Source organism: Haliaeetus albicilla, chromosome 10, assembly GCF_947461875.1.
Source record: "Haliaeetus albicilla chromosome 10, bHalAlb1.1, whole genome shotgun sequence".
NCBI lineage: Eukaryota > Metazoa > Chordata > Aves > Accipitriformes > Accipitridae > Haliaeetus > Haliaeetus albicilla.
The window spans coordinates 25,810,625-25,836,275 of NC_091492.1; the positions used below are offsets into that span (position 1 = coordinate 25,810,625).

At 57.9% G+C, this 25,651-nt stretch overlaps 6 protein-coding genes across 6 annotated transcripts; 3 read left to right on the top strand and 3 right to left on the bottom strand.

Moving 5' to 3' along the window:
• Nucleotides 1–675: 675 nt before the first annotated feature.
• On the top strand, nucleotides 676–1,041 carry LOC104312952 (scale keratin). The gene has a single exon (XM_009920412.2). The coding sequence runs from the start codon at nucleotides 676–678 to the stop codon at nucleotides 1,039–1,041; it is 366 nt and encodes a 121-aa protein (XP_009918714.2).
• A 2,231-nt stretch (nucleotides 1,042–3,272) lies between these two features.
• LOC138687163 (scale keratin-like) lies at nucleotides 3,273–4,011 on the bottom strand. The gene has a single exon (XM_069793127.1). It carries the CDS (start codon nucleotides 3,994–3,996, stop codon nucleotides 3,577–3,579), a length of 420 nt encoding a protein of 139 aa, XP_069649228.1. The 5' UTR covers nucleotides 3,997–4,011; the 3' UTR covers nucleotides 3,273–3,576.
• Nucleotides 4,012–8,380: 4,369 nt separating this feature from the next.
• Nucleotides 8,381–10,532, bottom strand: LOC138687164 (scale keratin-like). Its single transcript, XM_069793128.1, has one exon. It carries the CDS (start codon nucleotides 9,405–9,407, stop codon nucleotides 8,685–8,687), a length of 723 nt encoding a protein of 240 aa, XP_069649229.1. The 5' UTR covers nucleotides 9,408–10,532; the 3' UTR covers nucleotides 8,381–8,684.
• A 126-nt stretch (nucleotides 10,533–10,658) lies between these two features.
• LOC138687165 (scale keratin-like) lies at nucleotides 10,659–11,737 on the top strand. The gene has a single exon (XM_069793129.1). The coding sequence runs from the start codon at nucleotides 10,892–10,894 to the stop codon at nucleotides 11,255–11,257; it is 366 nt and encodes a 121-aa protein (XP_069649230.1). The 5' UTR covers nucleotides 10,659–10,891; the 3' UTR covers nucleotides 11,258–11,737.
• Nucleotides 11,738–13,488: 1,751 nt separating this feature from the next.
• Nucleotides 13,489–14,603, bottom strand: LOC138687166 (scale keratin-like). Its single transcript, XM_069793130.1, has one exon. The coding sequence runs from the start codon at nucleotides 14,513–14,515 to the stop codon at nucleotides 13,793–13,795; it is 723 nt and encodes a 240-aa protein (XP_069649231.1). The 5' UTR covers nucleotides 14,516–14,603; the 3' UTR covers nucleotides 13,489–13,792.
• Nucleotides 14,604–15,725: 1,122 nt separating this feature from the next.
• LOC138687167 (scale keratin-like) lies at nucleotides 15,726–16,561 on the top strand. Its single transcript, XM_069793131.1, has one exon. It carries the CDS (start codon nucleotides 16,000–16,002, stop codon nucleotides 16,363–16,365), a length of 366 nt encoding a protein of 121 aa, XP_069649232.1. The 5' UTR covers nucleotides 15,726–15,999; the 3' UTR covers nucleotides 16,366–16,561.
• The last annotated feature ends 9,090 nt before the right edge of the window (nucleotides 16,562–25,651 follow it).

A 25,651-nucleotide genomic window follows, 5' to 3' on the forward strand; every position in this document is an offset into this window, starting at 1 on the left:
AGGTATGCTCAGATTTTGAGAAGCATTAGATACTTTCTGTCTGTAACTACTCTCAGCGAAAGCACGAATAAATGCAGGATTGGGAAGGCTGGGTGTGACTGCAGAAACTATGAGAAAATAATTTGAGTGTTCTTAGACATTTAGAAACTTAAAAATCACAGATGAAAATACTGTTATTTCAGATAATTATTTTCATATTTTATAAAATTTAAGATAAATGTAATAGATGGACATCTTTTTAACTGTGTTCAGCTGCATTCTGAGAGATATTAATAAATTCTCTTATTTCAAGCAAAGCCACATTTAATTTGGAGCTCTATACCCACTTGGGGGAACTCTGTGGTAAATGACACTGAGGTTTCTACACTGTTCTTCAGGGTGTGTATTTGCAGGAAGTGTCAGACACATCCATGCGAGTCCAAAACAAAGACCCATACGTAGGGTCTGGTCATTTGTGCGGTGGTCTTATACAGTCAGAAACTTTGGATCCAGGTGTTCAGCTCGTGTTAGTTAAGTTGATCAAGGCTGCACCTGAAACATAAGCTATAGACCAGGATAACACATCATAGTAATTTCTCTCATATCAGCATTTTGAAATATATCTCATAAGACCTTTGCCTTGTTTTTAGTCTTTTCCATCTCTATCTCTAACAAACCCACATCCAACGCCGCAAGATGTCTTGCTACGACCTGTGCCCACCGAAAACCGGCGTCGCCGTCCCCCAGCCCATCGCCGAGAGCTGCAACGAGCTGTGCGCCCGGCAGTGCCCCGACTCGACGGCCTTCATCCAGCCGCCCCCCGTCGTCGTCACCTTCCCCGGCCCCATCCTCAGCTCCTTCCCCCAGCAAGCCGTGGTGGGCTCCTCCGGAGCACCCGCCTTTGGGGGCAACCTGGGGCTGGGAGGCCTCTACGGCGCCGGCGCCACCCTGGGCTCGGGGGGCCTCTGCACCTTTGGCAGACCCTACGCTTCTCCCGCCTGCAGCCCTTGTGCCTTGCCCCGCTACAGCAAGAAGCTGTGGGACACCTGTGGGCCCTGCTAGACCCAGCTCAGCCCCAGGCGCTGCCCCCAGCCCAAACGCCAACACCCCCACCCAAGCAGGGCTGAGCTGGCGGGCACGGGGCACTGAGGAGACCTGAGCATCGCCAGCCCCAGCCAACGCCTGGGCAGCCGGCAGTGCCACCCACCCTCAGCCCTTCCCTGCCCTCTTCTCCTGCCCTCTGCTCTCCTCCCCTCCCCTCCCCTCTCGTCCCAGCTGTCGGATGGGGCAGGAGGTGGACCCGAAAGGCCCTGCGAGGCTGATGGGCCAAGTCCTCAGGATCTGGGATGCCGCGCCAAGGGGGCATCTGGAGCGAGAAGCGATGCCCTGGGGAAGATCCCTCTGCTTCCCCCAACACGTGGCAACCGGCCTCTCTGGGTCCTGCCCACCGTCTCTCTGACAGTCTCTCCTGCTCCTCTGGGCACAATAAAGCTTTCCTGCATTCAAGTCATGTCTCCCTCCCTCCATGTCCCATGTTGGGAAGACCCCGGCAGCCGTGGGAGGGCAAGTAGTGGTCCTCGGATGCCTGGGCAAGGGGAGGGTGGGTGGTGTTGGGAGAGGGAGGATGCAGGCAGCAGGCAGAGGAGAGAGAGCCTTTTGGTGGGCCTTGCAGGAGCTGGGGAAAGGGCAGAAGGCAGGACAGGCGCTGGCAGTGCTCCCTTGCCCGGTCTTCTCAGCCCGGGAGCGGCGGCAGCAGCTCCGCCAGGTCCCGCTGCTCCGCAGAAGCAGGGCAGCATCTCCGGGCGTCTGCACAGAGGAGGCTGGAGGAGAGCCGGTGTTAAACCCCGTGCCTGGGAAATGGCCGTCGATTGCTGGAGAGCAGCTTGTCAGGAAAGGCCCTGGGGGTGCTGGTGGACGCCAAGCTGAGCATGAGCCGGCAACGTGCGTTGGGGCAGAGGCAGCCGGCGGTGTCCTGGGCTGCATGCGGAGGAGGTGGAGGGAGGGGATCCTTGGCCTCCACTCAGCACTGGCGAGGCCACCCCTGGGCTGCTGTGTCCAGTGCTGGGCTCCCCAGCACGGGAGAGATGTGGGGCTACAGGAGAGAGTCCAGCAAAGTGCCGCACACAGCTGCCGAAGGGACAGGGAGCACGTGTCCTCTGGGGAGAGCCTCAGAGAGATGGGACTGTTCCTCTTGGTGCTGAGGAGGCTCGGGGTGGGGTGGGGGGAGCGTCTCATCAATGTGCACCCCTGGCTGAAGGGAAGGCATCAGGAAGATGGAGCCAGGCTCTTTTCAGAGGTGTCCAGTGCCAGGACAAGAGACAATGGGCACCAGCTGAAAGACGGGAGGCTCCGCCTCAACATCCCAAAGCCCTTTTTCCACTGTGAGGGTGAACGAGCCCTGGCACAAGTTGGCCCGGGAGGTTGTGGAGTCTGCGTCCTTGGAGACGTGCAAAAGCCGTGTGGCCACGGCGCTGGGCAGCCGGCTCGGGGTGACCCTGCTTGAGGGGGCAGCATGACAAGATGCCCTGCAAAGGCTCCTGCCACAAGAGCCAGGCTGTGTTTTCTGTGATCTGGCGTCTGCGGCAGAGAACCGAGGAGCACGGCGTGTGTTGGTCTGTGCTGGGGATGGGGAAGTGGAAGGGGAAAGGGAAGGTGAAGGAGGAGAGGGAAGGGGAGAGTGGAGTGGAAGGGGAAGGGAAATAGGATGAGGAAGGGGAAGGGGGAGTAGAAAAAGAAGGGAAGAGGAAGGGAAAGGAGGAGGAGAAGAGGCACGGGAAGGGGAGGGAGAAGCGGTGGGGAAAGAGGAAAGGGAGGGAGAAGGGGAAGGAGAAGAAGAAGGGGGAGAAGCGAAAAGAAAGTAGCAAAAGGGTACAAAGAAGAGGAAAGGGCACTGGACGTTGTTAGGGAAGAGGAAGGGAATGGGAAGCCTCCCGTTTCCTTTTTCTCCCAGGGCCTCAAGCTGAGCCAAGGAGGCACAAAGGTCTGGAGCTGCGGCAGGAATTGCTCCTGGCTGGCTCCCATCCCCTGGGGCAGCCGTGCTCACGCGCAGGGAGGCTGGAGGCCTGCAAACACCCCAGGGCTGCATGTCGTGCAGGCAGGGGAGCCACCTGCGTTCAGGCAGGGCCCTTGGAGCTCAGCCGCGGGACCGTGTGTGGGGGGTCTCCCAAAAGGCAGCTCAGCCGGGCTCTGCTGGGGCTGAGCCTGCCCTGGCCCGGCTGGAGGGGGACACGTGCAGGGCGAGGGAGCCCTGCAGCCCACGCTAGGCCTTGAAAGGAAAGGCAGAGAGGCAGGTGTTGGATGCAGGCTTGCTTTATTGCAGTGCAGGAAAGCACCCACTGCAGAAAGACACACAAGGCAGAGGCAGGCAGGTTGTCACCCCGGGCTTCAAGAGAGGTGTTCCTTCAGGCTTCTCCCAGGCGGTGGCTGTTGTGGAGACAAGCAAGTGCCCTGTGGGACGATGGTGGAGTTGCACCATGCACCTGGGCATGGGCAGGAGCAAGGAGGAGAGGCAAGATGGAGAGAGGGGACGGAGGGGAGAAAGGAGAGGAGGTGTGAGGCTGAGGAGGCCCAGGGTCTCTGGGGGCTCTGGGGCTGGGTCTAGCAGGGCCCACAGGTGTCCCACAGCTTCTTGCTGTAGCGGGGCAAGGCACAAGGGCTGCAGGCGGGAGAAGCGTAGGGTCTGCCAAAGGTGCAGAGGCCCCCCGAGCCCAGGGTGGCGCCGGCGCCGTAGAGGCCTCCCAGCCCCAGGTTGCCCCCAAAGGCGGGTGCTCCGGAGGAGCCCACCACGGCTTGCTGGGGGAAGGAGCTGAGGATGGGGCCGGGGAAGGTGACGACGACGGGGGGCGGCTGGATGAAGGCCGTCGAGTCGGGGCACTGCCGGGCGCACAGCTCGTTGCAGCTCTCGGCGATGGGCTGGGGGACGGCGACGCCGGTTTTCGGTGGGCACAGGTCGTAGCAAGACATCTTTGTGCGAGAGAGCTGAGCCTGAAACACGCGGGACCCAAGGACAGGTGTCATGAGCGAGGAGGAGATCCCGTGGCCGAGCAGTGCCCTGTTCCCAGGGCTGCCCTGGAGCTGGAGGGGCCAGAGCCGCCACCTTGCCCGCACTGCCTGCCGCTTGCTCTTTGCCCAGCCAGCCCCCCTCAGCGCCCTGCTCTCCGCACCCCTTGCCTTGCCCTCTCTGCACGCAGAGGGCACGCAAGCCCTCCCCGAGAGCCTGTGCAAGGCCTGGCTCTGCGCGTCTGGGCCACGGGGCTCCTTCCTCCTCCCTCCGCCACTCAGCCCGCCCTGGCCCTCCAAGCCTGCTGCCAGCACGCCCATGGCCAGCGGTGCTCTCCTGGCCACGGAGTCCCCACGCCAGCCCCTGCCAGAGGAGGCAGAGAGCTGCAGGCACCCACCTACCCTGTTCCTGAGCAGAGCGAGGCAGGAGCGGCGGATGCCAGCGCTTGCCGAGGGCAGCGCTTTTATGCCGGGCTGGCGAGTGCGGGGAGGAGCTGGCCGCGCTGGGGGCACGTGGCCCGCAGCGGCCGAGCCCCTGCCTCCTCCCTGCGTGGCATGGGGCTGCTTTGCTGATGCTGTTTCCTCTCCAGCCCCAACCTGCTCTATCAGCCCCTGCAATTACCCCGCTTGGATGCTTGCCAGCTGCCACCTAATGGGCCGAATGAGCCCAGCTGTCTTTTCATTATCTCGGTGTGTAAGAGGGCATGCAGCGTGACAAAGGCTGACTGCGAGCGCCCTGCGTGCCATAGCACTTGCCCAAGGGCTTGGTCTCGGGGCGGCCCCTTGCTTTCTTTGCAGAGCCGCAGGGAAGACCAGGGTCCTGGTGCTGGCCAGGAAGGCGGCCTTGCAAAGGCCTCCCGCATGCCAGTGACCGCATGACGTGCGCCGTGTGGCTATTATCCGCAGAGGCGCGAGGTTACGAAATGCCAAATCAAAGGCACTCCTCTCGGGCACTGCCTGCTCAGCACGATGCATCACTCAGCAGCCCAAAGGAGCCGGTCTCCATCCACCTGAAGGTGTTAGCCATCGACCTCTGCAATTCTGGGGGAGAAAAACCCCTCGCGCTCTTCCCTGAGGTGCGTGGTGCAAGGAGCACAGACCCCACCTGGGCCCACATGGCACAGGCTCGTGCCAGCCCTCCCCCAGCCCCTCGCAAGTGTCCCGGGAGCCCCATTGCTGGGGGACGGTGCTGGGCCGGGGCTGCCCTTGGGGTGCTGGGGAGATGGGAACTCTGCCTGGTGGCATGACCGCAGCAGCCCCCGGCTGGCTCGGCCCCGCCGGCGCTCGCGGTGTCTCTCCTCCCAGCAGAGCCTGGCTGCGGGCACAGGGCAGACGTGTCTTCCCCGGGCAGAGCACGAGGCAGGCAGCGGGGAGCTGCGGAAGCACAGCCCTCTCCCGCTGCGCGCAGACCCCGGCAGGGAGATGCCTGCTATCATTTAGCCCTCGAACCAGAAAGGGGAGGAAAGCCTCGGAAGTGGCAGGTGCTGGCCTGGCGAGGGGATGCTGACTCAGGGAGGGGCAGGAGCTGGACAGCCCCATCATCACTGGCAGGAGGGAGTGCCGCCTCTGCAGACTGGCCCAGGTGGTGCTGAGCAATGGCGGGGCTGCTATAAAAGCTCTGCCTCTGCCAGGCTCCCCCAAGCGCTGCTCTGGCCACCTTTGCCTCTGGGAACAGGGTAAGTCTGTGAGCGTTTCTCCTCCCGGCCCCCTGCTCCGGCCCCGGCCCCTCCGCCTCGGGCGCTCGCCTCTGCTGCTCTCTTGCAACCTCTGCCTTCTTGCAGAGCACCGTCCGATCCTGCGCAAAGATGTCTTGCTACGACCTGTGCCCACCGAAAACCGGCGTCGCCGTCCCCCAGCCCATCGCCGAGAGCTGCAACGAGCTGTGCGCCCGGCAGTGCCCCGACTCGACGGCCTTCATCCAGCCGCCCCCCGTCGTCGTCACCTTCCCCGGCCCCATCCTCAGCTCCTTCCCCCAGCAAGCCGTGGTGGGCTCCTCCGGAGCACCCGCCTTTGGGGGCAACCTGGGGCTGGGAGGCCTCTACGGCGCCGGCGCCACCCTGGGCTCGGGGGGCCTCTGCACCTTTGGCAGACCCTACGCTTCTCCTGCCTGCAGCCCTTGTGCCTTGCCCCGCTACAGCAAGAAGCTGTGGGACACCTGTGGGCCCTGCTAGACCCAGCTCAGCCCCAGGCGCTGCCCCCAGCCCAAACGCCAACACCCCCACCCAAGCAGGGCTGAGCTGGCGGGCACGGGGCACTGAGGAGACCTGAGCATCGCCAGCCCCAGCCAACGCCTGGGCAGCCGGCAGTGCCACCCACCCTCAGCCCTTCCCTGCCCTCTTCTCCTGCCCTCTGCTCTCCTCCCCTCCCCTCCCCTCTCGTCCCAGCTGTCGGATGGGGCAGGAGGTGGACCCGAAAGGCCCTGCGAGGCTGATGGGCCAAGTCCTCGGGATCTGGGATGCCGCGCCAAGGGGGCATCTGGAGCGAGAAGCGATGCCCTGGGGAAGATCCCTCTGCTTCCCCCAACACGTGGCAACCGGCCTCTCTGGGTCCTGCCCACCGTCTCTCTGACAGTCTCTCCTGCTCCTCTGGGCACAATAAAGCTTTCCTGCATTCAAGTCATGTCTCCCTCCCTCCATGTCCCATGTTGGGAAGACCCCGGCAGCCGTGGGAGGGCAAGTAGTGGTCCTCGGATGCCTGGGCAAGGGGAGGGTGGGTGGTGTTGGGAGAGGGAGGATGCAGGCAGCAGGCAGAGGAGAGAGAGCCTTTTGGTGGGCCTTGCAGGAGCTGGGGAAAGGGCAGAAGGCAGGACAGGCGCTGGCAGTGCTCCCTTGCCCGGTCTTCTCAGCCCGGGAGCGGCGGCAGCAGCTCCGCCAGGTCCCGCTGCTCCGCAGAAGCAGGGCAGCATCTCCGGGCGTCTGCACAGAGGAGGCTGGAGGAGAGCCGGTGTTAAACCCCGTGCCTGGGAAATGGCCGTCGATTGCTGGAGAGCAGCTTGTCAGGAAAGGCCCTGGGGGTGCTGGTGGACGCCAAGCTGAGCATGAGCCGGCAACGTGCGTTGGGGCAGAGGCAGCCGGCGGTGTCCTGGGCTGCATGCGGAGGAGGTGGAGGGAGGGGATCCTTGGCCTCCACTCAGCACTGGCGAGGCCACCCCTGGGCTGCTGTGTCCAGTGCTGGGCTCCCCAGCACGGGAGAGATGTGGGGCTACAGGAGAGAGTCCAGCAAAGTGCCGCACACAGCTGCCGAAGGGACAGGGAGCACGTGTCCTCTGGGGAGAGCCTCAGAGAGATGGGACTGTTCCTCTTGGTGCTGAGGAGGCTCGGGGTGGGGTGGGGGGAGCGTCTCATCAATGTGCACCCCTGGCTGAAGGGAAGGCATCAGGAAGATGGAGCCAGGCTCTTTTCAGAGGTGTCCAGTGCCAGGACAAGAGACAATGGGCACCAGCTGAAAGACGGGAGGCTCCGCCTCAACATCCCAAAGCCCTTTTTCCACTGTGAGGGTGAACGAGCCCTGGCACAAGTTGGCCCGGGAGGTTGTGGAGTCTGCGTCCTTGGAGACGTGCAAAAGCCGTGTGGCCACGGCGCTGGGCAGCCGGCTCGGGGTGACCCTGCTTGAGGGGGCAGCATGACAAGATGCCCTGCAAAGGCTCCTGCCACAAGAGCCAGGCTGTGTTTTCTGTGATCTGGCGTCTGCGGCAGAGAACCGAGGAGCACGGCGTGTGTTGGTCTGTGCTGGGGATGGGGAAGTGGAAGGGGAAAGGGAAGGTGAAGGAGGAGAGGGAAGGGGAGAGTGGAGTGGAAGGGGAAGGGAAATAGGATGAGGAAGGGGAAGGGGGAGTAGAAAAAGAAGGGAAGAGGAAGGGAAAGGAGGAGGAGAAGAGGCACGGGAAGGGGAGGGAGAAGCGGTGGGGAAAGAGGAAAGGGAGGGAGAAGGGGAAGGAGAAGAAGAAGGGGGAGAAGCGAAAAGAAAGTAGCAAAAGGGTACAAAGAAGAGGAAAGGGCACTGGACGTTGTTAGGGAAGAGGAAGGGAATGGGAAGCCTCCCGTTTCCTTTTTCTCCCAGGGCCTCAAGCTGAGCCAAGGAGGCACAAAGGTCTGGAGCTGCGGCAGGAATTGCTCCTGGCTGGCTCCCATCCCCTGGGGCAGCCGTGCTCACGCGCAGGGAGGCTGGAGGCCTGCAAACACCCCAGGGCTGCATGTCGTGCAGGCAGGGGAGCCACCTGCGTTCAGGCAGGGCCCTTGGAGCTCAGCCGCGGGACCGTGTGTGGGGGGTCTCCCAAAAGGCAGCTCAGCCGGGCTCTGCTGGGGCTGAGCCTGCCCTGGCCCGGCTGGAGGGGGACACGTGCAGGGCGAGGGAGCCCTGCAGCCCACGCTAGGCCTTGAAAGGAAAGGCAGAGAGGCAGGTGTTGGATGCAGGCTTGCTTTATTGCAGTGCAGGAAAGCACCCACTGCAGAAAGACACACAAGGCAGAGGCAGGCAGGTTGTCACCCCGGGCTTCAAGAGAGGTGTTCCTTCAGGCTTCTCCCAGGCGGTGGCTGTTGTGGAGACAAGCAAGTGCCCTGTGGGACGATGGTGGAGTTGCACCATGCACCTGGGCATGGGCAGGAGCAAGGAGGAGAGGCAAGATGGAGAGAGGGGACGGAGGGGAGAAAGGAGAGGAGGTGTGAGGCTGAGGAGGCCCAGGGTCTCTGGGGGCTCTGGGGCTGGGTCTAGCAGGGCCCACAGGTGTCCCACAGCTTCTTGCTGTAGCGGGGCAAGGCACAAGGGCTGCAGGCAGGAGAAGCGTAGGGTCTGCCAAAGGTGCAGAGGCCCCCCGAGCCCAGGGTGGCGCCGGCGCCGTAGAGGCCTCCCAGCCCCAGGTTGCCCCCAAAGGCGGGTGCTCCGGAGGAGCCCACCACGGCTTGCTGGGGGAAGGAGCTGAGGATGGGGCCGGGGAAGGTGACGACGACGGGGGGCGGCTGGATGAAGGCCGTCGAGTCGGGGCACTGCCGGGCGCACAGCTCGTTGCAGCTCTCGGCGATGGGCTGGGGGACGGCGACGCCGGTTTTCGGTGGGCACAGGTCGTAGCAAGACATCTTTGTGCGAGAGAGCTGAGCCTGAAACACGCGGGACCCAAGGACAGGTGTCATGAGCGAGGAGGAGATCCCGTGGCCGAGCAGTGCCCTGTTCCCAGGGCTGCCCTGGAGCTGGAGGGGCCAGAGCCGCCACCTTGCCCGCACTGCCTGCCGCTTGCTCTTTGCCCAGCCAGCCCCCCTCAGCGCCCTGCTCTCCGCACCCCTTGCCTTGCCCTCTCTGCACACAGAGGGCACGCAAGCCCTCCCCGAGAGCCTGTGCAAGGCCTGGCTCTGCGCGTCTGGGCCACGGGGCTCCTTCCTCCTCCCTCCGCCACTCAGCCCGCCCTGGCCCTCCAAGCCTGCTGCCAGCACGCCCATGGCCAGCGGTGCTCTCCTGGCCACGGAGTCCCCACGCCAGCCCCTGCCAGAGGAGGCAGAGAGCTGCAGGCACCCACCTACCCTGTTCCTGAGCAGAGCGAGGCAGGAGCGGCGGATGCCAGCGCTTGCCGAGGGCAGCGCTTTTATGCCGGGCTGGCGAGTGCGGGGAGGAGCTGGCCGCGCTGGGGGCACGTGGCCCGCAGCGGCCGAGCCCCTGCCTCCTCCCTGCGTGGCATGGGGCTGCTTTGCTGATGCTGTTTCCTCTCCAGCCCCAACCTGCTCTATCAGCCCCTGCAATTACCCCGCTTGGATGCTTGCCAGCTGCCACCTAATGGGCCGAATGAGCCCAGCTGTCTTTTCATTATCTCGGTGTGTAAGAGGGCATGCAGCGTGACAAAGGCTGACTGCGAGCGCCCTGCGTGCCATAGCACTTGCCCAAGGGCTTGGTCTCGGGGCGGCCCCTTGCTTTCTTTGCAGAGCCGCAGGGAAGACCAGGGTCCTGGTGCTGGCCAGGAAGGCGGCCTTGCAAAGGCCTCCCGCATGCCAGTGACCGCATGACGTGCGCCGTGTGGCTATTATCCGCAGAGGCGCGAGGTTACGAAATGCCAAATCAAAGGCACTCCTCTCGGGCACTGCCTGCTCAGCACGATGCATCACTCAGCAGCCCAAAGGAGCCGGTCTCCATCCACCTGAAGGTGTTAGCCATCGACCTCTGCAATTCTGGGGGAGAAAAACCCCTCGCGCTCTTCCCTGAGGTGCGTGGTGCAAGGAGCACAGACCCCACCTGGGCCCACATGGCACAGGCTCGTGCCAGCCCTCCCCCAGCCCCTCGCAAGTGTCCCGGGAGCCCCATTGCTGGGGGACGGTGCTGGGCCGGGGCTGCCCTTGGGGTGCTGGGGAGATGGGAACTCTGCCTGGTGGCATGACCGCAGCAGCCCCCGGCTGGCTCGGCCCCGCCGGCGCTCGCGGTGTCTCTCCTCCCAGCAGAGCCTGGCTGCGGGCACAGGGCAGACGTGTCTTCCCCGGGCAGAGCACGAGGCAGGCAGCGGGGAGCTGCGGAAGCACAGCCCTCTCCCGCTGCGCGCAGACCCCGGCAGGGAGATGCCTGCTATCATTTAGCCCTCGAACCAGAAAGGGGAGGAAAGCCTCGGAAGTGGCAGGTGCTGGCCTGGCGAGGGGATGCTGACTCAGGGAGGGGCAGGAGCTGGACAGCCCCATCATCACTGGCAGGAGGGAGTGCCGCCTCTGCAGACTGGCCCAGGTGGTGCTGAGCAATGGCGGGGCTGCTATAAAAGCTCTGCCTCTGCCAGGCTCCCCCAAGCGCTGCTCTGGCCACCTTTGCCTCTGGGAACAGGGTAAGTCTGTGAGCGTTTCTCCTCCCGGCCCCCTGCTCCGGCCCCGGCCCCTCCGCCTCGGGCGCTCGCCTCTGCTGCTCTCTTGCAACCTCTGCCTTCTTGCAGAGCACCGTCCGATCCTGCGCAAAGATGTCTTGCTACGACCTGTGCCCACCGAAAACCGGCGTCGCCGTCCCCCAGCCCATCGCCGAGAGCTGCAACGAGCTGTGCGCCCGGCAGTGCCCCGACTCGACGGCCTTCATCCAGCCGCCCCCCGTCGTCGTCACCTTCCCCGGCCCCATCCTCAGCTCCTTCCCCCAGCAAGCCGTGGTGGGCTCCTCCGGAGCACCCGCCTTTGGGGGCAACCTGGGGCTGGGAGGCCTCTACGGCGCCGGCGCCACCCTGGGCTCGGGGGGCCTCTGCACCTTTGGCAGACCCTACGCTTCTCCCGCCTGCAGCCCTTGTGCCTTGCCCCGCTACAGCAAGAAGCTGTGGGACACCTGTGGGCCCTGCTAGACCCAGCTCAGCCCCAGGCGCTGCCCCCAGCCCAAACGCCAACACCCCCACCCAAGCAGGGCTGAGCTGGCGGGCACGGGGCACTGAGGAGACCTGAGCATCGCCAGCCCCAGCCAACGCCTGGGCAGCCGGCAGTGCCACCCACCCTCAGCCCTTCCCTGCCCTCTTCTCCTGCCCTCTGCTCTCCTCCCCTCCCCTCCCCTCTCGTCCCAGCTGTCGGATGGGGCAGGAGGTGGACCCGAAAGGCCCTGCGAGGCTGATGGGCCAAGTCCTCAGGATCTGGGATGCCGCGCCAAGGGGGCATCTGGAGCGAGAAGCGATGCCCTGGGGAAGATCCCTCTGCTTCCCCCAACACGTGGCAACCGGCCTCTCTGGGTCCTGCCCACCGTCTCTCTGACAGTCTCTCCTGCTCCTCTGGGCACAATAAAGCTTTCCTGCATTCAAGTCATGTCTCCCTCCCTCCATGTCCCATGTTGGGAAGACCCCGGCAGCCGTGGGAGGGCAAGTAGTGGTCCTCGGATGCCTGGGCAAGGGGAGGGTGGGTGGTGTTGGGAGAGGGAGGATGCAGGCAGCAGGCAGAGGAGAGAGAGCCTTTTGGTGGGCCTTGCAGGAGCTGGGGAAAGGGCAGAAGGCAGGACAGGCGCTGGCAGTGCTCCCTTGCCCGGTCTTCTCAGCCCGGGAGCGGCGGCAGCAGCTCCGCCAGGTCCCGCTGCTCCGCAGAAGCAGGGCAGCATCTCCGGGCGTCTGCACAGAGGAGGCTGGAGGAGAGCCGGTGTTAAACCCCGTGCCTGGGAAATGGCCGTCGATTGCTGGAGAGCAGCTTGTCAGGAAAGGCCCTGGGGGTGCTGGTGGACGCCAAGCTGAGCATGAGCCGGCAACGTGCGTTGGGGCAGAGGCAGCCGGCGGTGTCCTGGGCTGCATGCGGAGGAGGTGGAGGGAGGGGATCCTTGGCCTCCACTCAGCACTGGCGAGGCCACCCCTGGGCTGCTGTGTCCAGTGCTGGGCTCCCCAGCACGGGAGAGATGTGGGGCTACAGGAGAGAGTCCAGCAAAGTGCCGCACACAGCTGCCGAAGGGACAGGGAGCACGTGTCCTCTGGGGAGAGCCTCAGAGAGATGGGACTGTTCCTCTTGGTGCTGAGGAGGCTCGGGGTGGGGTGGGGGGAGCGTCTCATCAATGTGCACCCCTGGCTGAAGGGAAGGCATCAGGAAGATGGAGCCAGGCTCTTTTCAGAGGTGTCCAGTGCCAGGACAAGAGACAATGGGCACCAGCTGAAAGACGGGAGGCTCCGCCTCAACATCCCAAAGCCCTTTTTCCACTGTGAGGGTGAACGAGCCCTGGCACAAGTTGGCCCGGGAGGTTGTGGAGTCTGCGTCCTTGGAGACGTGCAAAAGCCGTGTGGCCACGGCGCTGGGCAGCCGGCTCGGGGTGACCCTGCTTGAGGGGGCAGCATGACAAGATGCCCTGCAAAGGCTCCTGCCACAAGAGCCAGGCTGTGTTTTCTGTGATCTGGCGTCTGCGGCAGAGAACCGAGGAGCACGGCGTGTGTTGGTCTGTGCTGGGGATGGGGAAGTGGAAGGGGAAAGGGAAGGTGAAGGAGGAGAGGGAAGGGGAGAGTGGAGTGGAAGGGGAAGGGAAATAGGATGAGGAAGGGGAAGGGGGAGTAGAAAAAGAAGGGAAGAGGAAGGGAAAGGAGGAGGAGAAGAGGCACGGGAAGGGGAGGGAGAAGCGGTGGGGAAAGAGGAAAGGGAGGGAGAAGGGGAAGGAGAAGAAGAAGGGGGAGAAGCGAAAAGAAAGTAGCAAAAGGGTACAAAGAAGAGGAAAGGGCACTGGACGTTGTTAGGGAAGAGGAAGGGAATGGGAAGCCTCCCGTTTCCTTTTTCTCCCAGGGCCTCAAGCTGAGCCAAGGAGGCACAAAGGTCTGGAGCTGCGGCAGGAATTGCTCCTGGCTGGCTCCCATCCCCTGGGGCAGCCGTGCTCACGCGCAGGGAGGCTGGAGGCCTGCAAACACCCCAGGGCTGCATGTCGTGCAGGCAGGGGAGCCACCTGCGTTCAGGCAGGGCCCTTGGAGCTCAGCCGCGGGACCGTGTGTGGGGGGTCTCCCAAAAGGCAGCTCAGCCGGGCTCTGCTGGGGCTGAGCCTGCCCTGGCCCGGCTGGAGGGGGACACGTGCAGGGCGAGGGAGCCCTGCAGCCCACGCTAGGCCTTGAAAGGAAAGGCAGAGAGGCAGGTGTTGGATGCAGGCTTGCTTTATTGCAGTGCAGGAAAGCACCCACTGCAGAAAGACACACAAGGCAGAGGCAGGCAGGTTGTCACCCCGGGCTTCAAGAGAGGTGTTCCTTCAGGCTTCTCCCAGGCGGTGGCTGTTGTGGAGACAAGCAAGTGCCCTGTGGGACGATGGTGGAGTTGCACCATGCACCTGGGCATGGGCAGGAGCAAGGAGGAGAGGCAAGATGGAGAGAGGGGACGGAGGGGAGAAAGGAGAGGAGGTGTGAGGCTGAGGAGGCCCAGGGTCTCTGGGGGCTCTGGGGCTGGGTCTAGCAGGGCCCACAGGTGTCCCACAGCTTCTTGCTGTAGCGGGGCAAGGCACAAGGGCTGCAGGCGGGAGAAGCGTAGGGTCTGCCAAAGGTGCAGAGGCCCCCCGAGCCCAGGGTGGCGCCGGCGCCGTAGAGGCCTCCCAGCCCCAGGTTGCCCCCAAAGGCGGGTGCTCCGGAGGAGCCCACCACGGCTTGCTGGGGGAAGGAGCTGAGGATGGGGCCGGGGAAGGTGACGACGACGGGGGGCGGCTGGATGAAGGCCGTCGAGTCGGGGCACTGCCGGGCGCACAGCTCGTTGCAGCTCTCGGCGATGGGCTGGGGGACGGCGACGCCGGTTTTCGGTGGGCACAGGTCGTAGCAAGACATCTTTGTGCGAGAGAGCTGAGCCTGAAACACGCGGGACCCAAGGACAGGTGTCATGAGCGAGGAGGAGATCCCGTGGCCGAGCAGTGCCCTGTTCCCAGGGCTGCCCTGGAGCTGGAGGGGCCAGAGCCGCCACCTTGCCCGCACTGCCTGCCGCTTGCTCTTTGCCCAGCCAGCCCCCCTCAGCGCCCTGCTCTCCGCACCCCTTGCCTTGCCCTCTCTGCACACAGAGGGCACGCAAGCCCTCCCCGAGAGCCTGTGCAAGGCCTGGCTCTGCGCGTCTGGGCCACGGGGCTCCTTCCTCCTCCCTCCGCCACTCAGCCCGCCCTGGCCCTCCAAGCCTGCTGCCAGCACGCCCATGGCCAGCGGTGCTCTCCTGGCCACGGAGTCCCCACGCCAGCCCCTGCCAGAGGAGGCAGAGAGCTGCAGGCACCCACCTACCCTGTTCCTGAGCAGAGCGAGGCAGGAGCGGCGGATGCCAGCGCTTGCCGAGGGCAGCGCTTTTATGCCGGGCTGGCGAGTGCGGGGAGGAGCTGGCCGCGCTGGGGGCACGTGGCCCGCAGCGGCCGAGCCCCTGCCTCCTCCCTGCGTGGCATGGGGCTGCTTTGCTGATGCTGTTTCCTCTCCAGCCCCAACCTGCTCTATCAGCCCCTGCAATTACCCCGCTTGGATGCTTGCCAGCTGCCACCTAATGGGCCGAATGAGCCCAGCTGTCTTTTCATTATCTCGGTGTGTAAGAGGGCATGCAGCGTGACAAAGGCTGACTGCGAGCGCCCTGCGTGCCATAGCACTTGCCCAAGGGCTTGGTCTCGGGGCGGCCCCTTGCTTTCTTTGCAGAGCCGCAGGGAAGACCAGGGTCCTGGTGCTGGCCAGGAAGGCGGCCTTGCAAAGGCCTCCCGCATGCCAGTGACCGCATGACGTGCGCCGTGTGGCTATTATCCGCAGAGGCGCGAGGTTACGAAATGCCAAATCAAAGGCACTCCTCTCGGGCACTGCCTGCTCAGCACGATGCATCACTCAGCAGCCCAAAGGAGCCGGTCTCCATCCACCTGAAGGTGTTAGCCATCGACCTCTGCAATTCTGGGGGAGAAAAACCCCTCGCGCTCTTCCCTGAGGTGCGTGGTGCAAGGAGCACAGACCCCACCTGGGCCCACATGGCACAGGCTCGTGCCAGCCCTCCCCCAGCCCCTCGCAAGTGTCCCGGGAGCCCCATTGCTGGGGGACGGTGCTGGGCCGGGGCTGCCCTTGGGGTGCTGGGGAGATGGGAACTCTGCCTGGTGGCATGACCGCAGCAGCCCCCGGCTGGCTCGGCCCCGCCGGCGCTCGCGGTGTCTCTCCTCCCAGCAGAGCCTGGCTGCGGGCACAGGGCAGACGTGTCTTCCCCGGGCAGAGCACGAGGCAGGCAGCGGGGAGCTGCGGAAGCACAGCCCTCTCCCGCTGCGCGCAGACCCCGGCAGGGAGATGCCTGCTATCATTTAGCCCTCGAACCAGAAAGGGGAGGAAAGCCTCGGAAGTGGCAGGTGCTGGCCTGGCGAGGGGATGCTGACTCAGGGAGGGGCAGGAGCTGGACAGCCCCATCATCACTGGCAGGAGGGAGTGCCGCCTCTGCAGACTGGCCCAGGTGGTGCTGAGCAATGGCGGGGCTGCTATAAAAGCTCTGCCTCTGCCAGGCTCCCCCAAGCGCTGCTCTGGCCACCTTTGCCTCTGGGAACAGGGTAAGTCTGTGAGCGTTTCTCCTCCCGGCCCCCTGCTCCGGCCCCGGCCCCTCCGCCTCGGGCGCTCGCCTCTGCTGCTCTCTTGCAACCTCTGCCTTCTTGCAGAGCACCGTCCGATCCTGCGCAAAGATGTCTTGCTACGACCTGTGCCCACCGAAAACCGGCGTCGCCGTCCCCCAGCCCATCGCCGAGAGCTGCAACGAGCTGTGCGCCCGGCAGTGCCCCGACTCGACGGCCTTCATCCAGCCGCCCCCCGTCGTCGTCACCTTCCCCGGCCCCATCCTCAGCTCCTTCCCCCAGCAAGCCGTGGTGGGCTCCTCCGGAGCACCCGCCTTTGGGGGCAACCTGGGGCTGGGAGGCCTCTACGGCGCCGGCGCCACCCTGGGCTCGGGGGGCCTCTGCACCTTTGGCAGACCCTACGCTTCTCCCGCCTGCAGCCCTTGTGCCTTGCCCCGCTACAGCAAGAAGCTGTGGGACACCTGTGGGCCCTGCTAGACCCAGCTCAGCCCCAGGCGCTGCCCCCAGCCCAAACGCCAACACCCCCACCCAAGCAGGGCTGAGCTGGCGGGCACGGGGCACTGAGGAGACCTGAGCATCGCCAGCCCCAGCCAACGCCTGGGCAGCCGGCAGTGCCACCCACCCTCAGCCCTTCCCTGCCCTCTTCTCCTGCCCTCTGCTCTCCTCCCCTCCCCTCCCCTCTCATCCCAGCTGTCGGATGGGGCAGGAGGTGGACCCGAAAGGCCCTGCGAGGCTGATGGGCCAAGTCCTCGGGATCTGGGATGCCGCGCCAAGGGGGCATCTGGAGCGAGAAGCGATGCCCTGGGGAAGATCCCTCTGCTTCCCCCAACACGTGGCAACCGGCCTCTCTGGGTCCTGCCCACCGTCTCTCTGACAGTCTCTCCTGCTCCTCTGGGCACAATAAAGCTTTCCTGCATCCATGTCGTTTGTCCCTCCCTCCTTTTCCCACATTCAGTCCCTGGCAGCTCTGGGAGTGCAAATGCTGTTTTCTCCATATTTACCTTGGGATACCATATCTGTTGTCATTCCCAGGAGAGAATATGCGATTCCTGGTTTCTCCTTCTCCAGCTGCAGATGAGTGGTGCTGATCTCAGGGAAAATCTTCTTTTTTCTAATTAGGGAGAGGAATTTTTCACTTATATAGTTGCTGGCATGATTGGAGTTCACGTGGTTAGACTGCAGATGCCTCTTCGAGAAATGCATGCATACTTATATATAAATATGTGTATAGATATATATTTGGGCCATAATATTCATATATTAGAGGGTGGTATCTTAGCTACTGTTCACAGTCTTTCAGAAGAAGGTGTGATGCTGCTCTCTCACTCTTCAAATCTTTGTACGTCGACAAAACTTTTACTGTATCATATTCAGGGAATTTGTTGCTTGCTAGAGGTCAAAAGCAAATACAGATCATCTGTTTCTTAGTTTTACTCAGGATGACCCATCCAACAACATGATTTTTACCCCTTACTGTGGTATGTGTGAGAGTAATTGACTTAAGATTAGTGCCATTCAAATTTCTTGGATTCACCCTGTCTTTTTGGAGAAGTAGTCCCACGTCAGCAGTAAATGGGAAATTGGGTGTGCTCTTCCCCTTGTTTTTACAGGTTCTGCTTATACTACCCCTACTCTCTGGTATTCTCTATTTACAATGTATTCACTCAAGAACATACAATCTCCCTATTCCTTACCATCACCTATTTGGGGCTACTCAGTGAATTTTTCCTCTTCTGTCACTTCTTTCTGATTATGGCCTGTGTTACACCAGATCTTTTCTCCATAGTCAGCAGGTGCATGGCTTTGCTCTGTATTACTGAAGATCATACCATTACTGTTACTCCCATCAGTTAAGCCATCTTGTTTTACCTGTCTTAAAGTCTGATTCCCTCCTGTTTAATGCCACTCAGCTTTATGTTATCAGCACATAAAACAGAGTGCTCCCAAGTTATGTGCCAATGCCATTAATGAAAACAAATAATTTGAGGTTTTCTGAGACTGATCGTTGAGCAACAAATGTAGTAAAACCCCTCCATTCCTATAATTCCCATATAACATTAGACACTGACAGAAAGGGTATCTCTATGTACTATTTTGCAATCAGACATGAGCTCACCCTGAACAGGCATCCAGCCCAAATAGAAGCTACGTAATCATGTTAGCTGGATGCTAATAGCTCTTACCAATCTTGTTATATTGGGCTAGGCACTTGCTGTCTGACATGATACACATCTAATTGGGTGCTGGCTGGTACCTGCCTGGCACTGCCTCATTGAGAGTATCAGTGGAAAAGTTGGCAGTTGGAGCTCAGGTGCTCAGCTGTGATCATGTATGATTTACACTGAAGTCCTTCTTACAGGCTGTGCATGAGAGCAAGGACCCTGGTGTTGAGCAGAAGAGAAATGGAGATGAAACCAGGCATCTTCATTTTGTAAAGCTGTCCCAGGAATTGCCTGGGACTGGGCTGAACTAGCTGGGAGGAAAGAGGGCTTTGCTTAGCACAAGAGAGCTACCTGAGCCGAGGAGATGCAGGGCTCATGTGACACAAGCCAGGAGGTTGGTTGCTGTGCTCCTGGGAATGGCAGCAGTGTCCTTGCCTCAAGCCATGTGAGGATGGAGAGGAACAGCAGGGACAGAAAGCTATTTCCTTGTACCCAAGAGGCAGGAACCTTTCTTCTCCACCTCAGCTGCTTGGGCTCTTCACACATCCCAGTCACTCATGGTGCAGGGCTCTCAGCTGGGCCCTGCAATCTCCAGTCCCTTCTAAGATCCACCCAGACCTTTCCCAAAAATCCAAGGGCCATGAGGGCAGGCAGTGTTGAGACAGGGAGGATAAAGCAGGCAGAGAGAAGAGAACCTTTCAGGGAAGAGCTTTTTTTAGTCAAAATATTTTCAATAAGTATTTGTTAATCAGTAAAAATTAAATAGTAATTTATTGAAATAAAAGCGAGATTCATGAGTGGAACATCAAATTGCCTGTCAAAATCAGACTTGCTAGTCTATGACACTGACAGAGGGTTGAGATAAAGAAATTGTACATTCATGCACAGACCTTTTCTTTGAAAGAATCTCAGTGAAGTAATAGGTAAATCCTCTGTAATGCATTAGTTCATATTTTTTACTTCACCCAGCTGACTTACACTCAGCCAAAACTTCCCTGAGGCAATTGTTATCACAGCAGTGATTAAAAAAAAAAAGAGGTACTATTTGATCTTTGCTCATCAGATACCTATCTTAAAAATTGTTTCCCATTGTTTACCTTCCTCCTATTGTTCCTTTTCCAAATATGCTTTGACAGAGCTTCAGGCCATTTTTTTTTACATTGTCTTTGAACACAACTTGATGATTTCTAGTACACCATCTGGGAAGATATAAAATTAAAAGTAATTCCAGCACTAAACTAACTAGTTTAAAAAATGGACTAACTCCTGGAAGTCTGGCAACTAGAATAAATAGTGTAGGGGAGACAATAATTGTAGCTCAGTAGCAATGAGAGACTGGACAGATAGGTTTCGTAACAGCAGAACTGTGTGTGGCCAGGGCTGTGGGGTCTCCCAAAAGGCAGTTCAGCCAGGCTCTGCTGAGGCTGAGACACTGCTCTGGCCTGGCTGGCGGGGAACACATGCAGGGCGAGGGAGCCCTGCAGCCCATGTGGGGCTTTGAAAGGAAAGGCAGAGAGGCAGGTGTTGGATGCAGATTTGTTTTATTGCAGTGTGGGAAAATACCCACTGGAGAAAGACACATAAGGCAGAGGCAGGCAGGATGTCACCCTGGGCTTCAAGAGATGTCTTCTTTCAGGCTTCTCCCAGGCAGTGGCAGTTTCAGGGAGAATCAACTGTCCCATGGGACAATGGTGGAGTTCCACATTTGGGCACTGGCAGGGGCAAGTAAGGGGAGATGAAACAAATGAAGAAGGAAACGAGAAGTTTAATTTATGGAGCTATTCTGACTCCACCGTATTAAGTGGAAGTCTTTGATGCCCTGCCCTTACTTAGGAGCTCAGTTGAGGACCAAGAATGTAGCATGCATTTGCCAGTCATTCTTTAGTCAAGGGATATTTCTATTTTAGCAGGGCCCACAGCTGCCACGGCTGTACCTGCTGTACTGGTAGGAGTAAGGGCTGCAAGAGCCAGAACCATAGGATCTATCATAGCCATACAGGCCCCTGTAACCCAGGGAGCCCCCATAGTCATTCAGACCCCCATAGCCCAGGGAGCCATAACGCCCATAGCCAAGGGAGCTCCCATAGCCCCCAAGGACAGGTGCTCCAGAGGATCCCACAACTGAATCCTGTGGGAAGGAGATGATGACTGGAGGTGGCTGGATCACAGTTGTAGAGTCAGCGCACTGACACACAGTTCATTCCCACTGTCAGCAAGGGGCTGGGGGCGGTTGATGCCACCAACAGCAGTGGAGCACAGGTCGTAGCAAGACATCTTGCAGGGGTGGAAGTCAATCTACAAAAGGTGATTTTACCAAGTACAAGACATTATTTACATATATAAAAGTGCTATAGAGTTCACTGACTTTCCTCAGAGAAGAGTGCTTTGAAGTACACCATTTTGCCCATGTCTATTAGAAATGAAAATTGAAGCAGAACAGCCAAATTATTTGCTCAGATGCTTTGGTGAGTCAGTGGATCAGCAAGGACTGGAACTCCAAGAATGGAGTGTGCTGTTATGCATGATTTCATGACTCTAACTTTTCATTCCCACTGATCTCCTTTGTGCTGAGCCTTGTCAGAACAGGGATTATAAGTCATTGTGTATTAGGATTTGCTCAGTAACTTGTTTGATGAGACGATTACAAAGGAATTGCAAAGATTATTGTCCCCAGTTTCCAAACATTTAATCAGGGCAATGAGATATTTATGACTAACTTAACAACACAGTGTGTTCATTATGGGCCCCGAACTCTTTTGAAAAAGTCTCACCCCAAACAACTTGACCCCATCAACATGAAAAACCCAGTGCTTTGCCTGTCAGCTCCTTAAGTTGCCTCCATGATCCCTCTTTCTCTTAATTAAATAAATTTCTTACAGAGCATTTTCAACAGCTCTCAATTCTTCTGTGCCCTACTGTATCTAAGCCAGTGCCTGATCTCTGGTAGTATTCATGCCCATTTATCTTGAATTAATGTAAAAGCACTTTGAGTGATCTGTAATAGAATAAACTGGAGAAGGTCTGCTTCTAAGCTCAGCATTTCCCTGTGAACCATAAAGATTTAAACTTTTTCAAATAATTTCCAGTTACCCATATAAACAAACAGAGAAGAGGAATGCATATTGAACTAGTCACATCATTTCTTCAGCTGTTGGAAGTAACCTAATAATGAACTTAATTTTCTGCCATATCAAGAAACTTAGTTTTCTTTGAAATTAAATGCCAACCCTGAATGCAGAGAATAGCTGTCCATAATACTTTTAATCATTTTTGTAAGCTTCATCTTTTCACCTAAAATTTTACCCACTAGATCTTAATGGAAGATACCATCCTAGATTAAATTGTACAGCAAAGAGCTATTCCAATAGCTGTAAAGAGCAGAATCAGACTTACCCAATTCACTGAGAAGAACAAGCAAAGAGAAGAGGTTGGAAGAACCCTGAGTGGAGAGAACTTTTATACAGTTCAGACTGCCTGAGGCATGAGAAGCTGGTTTTGTGAACGTGGATCTAATTAGTTGATACAGCACATTTTTTGTATTGATAGCTCCGCAAAGCGATGAAATTGTTTCACTTTGTTTTTGTTTATTACTTGATTTCAATTATCATGTAACATAACACACGCATTACATCATGTAAGGTTCTTTCATCTAAGAGTCATGGGTGAAATTAATGCATCTTTCATCCTAAAACATGATTCATGAAATTAATATCAGTTTTCTATTCTCTTTGGAGTTGCACCACGTAGTAAGCTGCTTATACATAGATATTCTTCTTTTGCTGTATTATATGACAAAGATACTCAGACATTTATCGGAAATAACCTGCTGTGAGGTGTTTCTTTTGAAGTCCCTTACATAAGTTTTCTCTCTTCTTAAGGACAAAATACAGTCTATCATTAAATCCTCAGCAAGGTGGGCAATATTTTTTCTGTGATTAGGTTTATTTCTGAGATGTGATACAATTCATATTGGAGTCCATGGAGGATTCTCAGTACTCTGTGAATCAAATTATATTGTGAGCATTCCTGAACACACAGTGGCAGATGTCCAAAACAGCCTTAGATTTTATCTCACCCCCAAACTACAGCTTAAAGGTTGTCCTGGGTTCAGCTGGGATAGAGTTAATTTTTTTTACAGGAACCTGGGAGGTGGGGGGCATAGCCGGGGCAGCTGACCTGAACTGGCCAAGGAGCTATTCCATACCATGTGACATCATGCTCAGTATATAAAGGGGGAGCGGGCCGGGGGGTGGGCTCTTCTTTTCGGTGGGGGAAGTGGCAGAGCGTCGGGTCCCGGGTGGTGAGCAGTTGCACTGTGCATCACTCTTTTTGTATACTTTTTCATTAGTACCGTTGTTGTTGTTGCAATTTCTTTGTGTTGTTCCAGTAAACTGCCTTTATCTCAACCCTCGAGCTTCCAGTTTTGTTTTTTTTTTTCTCTCCTCCGTCTTCCCCCCATCCCACCGGAGGGGGGCGGGAGGAGTGAGCGAGCGGCCGCGTGGTCCTTTGTTACCGGCTGGGCTGAAACCATGACAGTCCTTTTTGGCGCCCAACGTGGGGCACGAAGGGTTGAGATAACGACAGATCTGGCCAGAGCGTGTTGAAACAAATTTGTCATACGCATTTCTTATACTAGATAAATAGATGTTAGTCACAATGTTGATTCAGCTGTTTACATGGTGACGTTTTGTAAGTTCTTATATGCTTTATGTATTGCCTGTAGTTGCGTATCTCATCTCTGGGAGAGTGATTGGGATTATCATTTTGCTGTACTGGGCAATGTCGACTTGTGAAATGATTACATCACTGGTCATGAGGTTAAGCTGGTATCTGTATGAGGCAGTGATATCATTCCCACACTTTGGGCACCTTCTGTCGGATTTTATTGGTAATTACACCCAACCCATGGGGAAGTCAGGGGGGGATACTTCCCCCCATCCGTTCCCCTCCCTTTTCTCTTTCCAACTAATTACAACAGTTTTCGAGAATTTTGAATATCCTTGGGATGCGCAAGCCTGTGTGCTGTTAGTGCTATGCCTCCTGACTATGTTTCAGGTCTTGTCTAGGGCTACAAAAAGGCTCTTTAAGAGTACCACCCAGAGATCTGTCCCAAAGCTGGATATTTATGGGTGGCACGGCGTGTGGGAGGATGTGGGCAGGTATCTAGAGAACTTCTCACCTCCAGTGACTTGGAAGTTCACTCCCGAACAACTGCAGAACCCTCACGAAGTGATAGAATTTTTGAAAGGAAAATGCTGTGGCTATCCCAGAGACACACAACTCACTACACTGTGCTGGGCCCTGGCTGGTATCTACCAAACCCTGCTTGATATTATGCAGCACCCCCAGGGGGAAAAGGGGGAAAAGATGGAAAACAAGACAACATGCACCGTGGCTACCCCATACCCGACAACAAGCACCGTGGCTGCCCCTACCACGACAACAGGTACCGTGGCTAACCCTACCCCGGTGACAGATACTGCCACTAAACCAGAGAACCAACCTGTGCCAGTATCAGTCGCCCCTGTACAGAAAAAGAAACACACAAAGAAATCAGTTCGCTCAGTGAGAGATGAAGATGAACCAGGGTCATCGCGAGAACAGGAGGAAGAGGCAGAACCTGAAATAATTACCCGATCTCTATCCCTGAGTGAGTTGCGTGACATGCGAAAAGATTTTAGCCGCCACCCAGGTGAGCACATTGTTACCTGGCTGCTCCGATGCTGGGATAATGGGGCTAGTAGTGTGGAATTAGAGGGTAAGGAAGCCAAGCAGTTGGGATCTCTGTCTAGAGAAGGGGGTATCGACAAGGCGATTGGGAGAAAAACACAAGTCCTCAGCCTCTGGAGGCGACTTCTGTTAGGTGTAAAGGAAAGATACCCCTTCAGGGATGAAGTTACATGTCACCAAGGCAAGTGGACCACCATGGAGAGAGGTATCCAGTACCTGAGGGAATTAGCCATGCTGGAGGTGATTTATAATGATCCAGAAAATGCGCAGTCACCCACAGATCCAGATGAAGTCCAATGCACACAACCGATGTGGCGGAAGTTTCTACGAAGTGCACCACCAACCTATGCCAACTCATTGGCAGTAATGTCCTGGAAAGAAGGCTATGGACAAACGGTGGATGAATTGGCTGTCCAACTCCGGCAATATGAAGGAAGTCTCTCTTCCTCCCTACGGGCCTGTGTCTCAGCTGTAGAGGAATTGTCCCGAGAGTTCCAGCAATTCAAAGTAGATATGTCCTCCTCCTCACCTGTACAGGCCCGCATTGCAGTTATTGGGAGTAAGCGTTCCTCTGCCCAAGAGAGAGGAGAGAGAAAGTACACACGACGGGCTAACCTGTGGTTTTACCTGCGTGACCATGGAGAGGACATGAGGAAGTGGGATGGAAAACCTACCTCAGTCTTGGATTCACGGGTACGGGAGTTGCGAGAAAAAGCAACCAGAAAAGAAGATTCTTCTTGGAAAACTGCTGCTCCAGTTTCCCGTGAGCAGTCCCCCGGGCGCAGTAGATGGGCCGATCTCATTTCTGATCCTCTTGAAGGGACTTCTGATTCACATGTGCAAAAAGTGGGTAACAGATATTCTAACCAGGATTAGAGGGGCCCTGCCTCCAGCCAGGTGGAGGAGAGGGACAACCGAGTCTACTGGACAGTGTGGATTCGATGGCCTGGCACGTCAGACCCACAGGAATATAAGGCTCTAGTAGACACTGGTGCACAATGTACCCTAATGCCATCAAGTTATAAAGGGGCAGAACCCATCTGTATCTCTGGTGTGACAGGGGGATCCCAAGAGCTAACCGTATTGGAAGCCGAAATGAGTCTAACCGGGAATGAGTGGCATAAACACCCCATTGCAACTGGCCCAGAGGCCCCGTGCATCCTTGGTATAGATTACCTCAGAAGGGGGTATTTCAAGGACCCAAAAGGGTACCGTTGGGCCTTTGGTATAGCTGCATTGGAGACGGAGGAGATTGAACAGCTGTCTACCCTGCCTGGTCTCTCCCAAGACCCTTCGGTTGTGGGGTTGCTGAAGGTTGAAGAACAACAGGTGCCAATTGCTACCACGACGGTGCACCGGCAGCAATATCGCACCAACCGCGACTCCCTGATCCCCATCCATAAGCTGATTTGCCAATTGGAGAGCCAAGGAGTGATCAGCAAGACTCACTCACCCTTTAATAGTCCCATATGGCCCGTGCGGAAATCTAATGGGGATTGGAGACTAACAGTAGATTATCGTGGGCTGAATGAAGTCACGCCACCGCTGAGCGCTGCTGTGCCAGATATGTTAGAGCTTCAATATGAACTGGAATCAAAGACAGCTAAGTGGTATGCCACAATTGACATTGCTAATGCATTTTTCTCCATTCCTTTGGCAGCGGAGTGCAGGCCACAGTTTGCTTTCACTTGGAGGGGCGTCCAGTACACCTGGAATCGACTGCCCCAGGGGTGGAAACACAGCCCCACTATTTGCCATGGACTGATCCAGACTGCACTAGAAAAAGGTGAAGCTCCAGAGCACCTGCAATATATTGATGACATCATCATATGGGGCAGCACGGCAGAAGAAGTTTTTGAGAAAGGGAAGAA

Bases quoted from the DNA above. Each gene is read 5' to 3' on its own strand.
- LOC138687164 (XM_069793128.1), bottom strand. From the start codon at position 9,407: ATGGGCGTGCTGGCAGCAGGCTTGGAGGGCCAGGGCGGGCTGAGTGGC.
- LOC104312952 (XM_009920412.2), top strand. From the start codon at position 676: ATGTCTTGCTACGACCTGTGCCCACCGAAAACCGGCGTCGCCGTCCCC.
- LOC138687166 (XM_069793130.1), bottom strand. From the start codon at position 14,515: ATGGGCGTGCTGGCAGCAGGCTTGGAGGGCCAGGGCGGGCTGAGTGGC.
- LOC138687163 (XM_069793127.1), bottom strand. From the start codon at position 3,996: ATGACACCTGTCCTTGGGTCCCGCGTGTTTCAGGCTCAGCTCTCTCGC.
- LOC138687165 (XM_069793129.1), top strand. From the start codon at position 10,892: ATGTCTTGCTACGACCTGTGCCCACCGAAAACCGGCGTCGCCGTCCCC.
- LOC138687167 (XM_069793131.1), top strand. From the start codon at position 16,000: ATGTCTTGCTACGACCTGTGCCCACCGAAAACCGGCGTCGCCGTCCCC.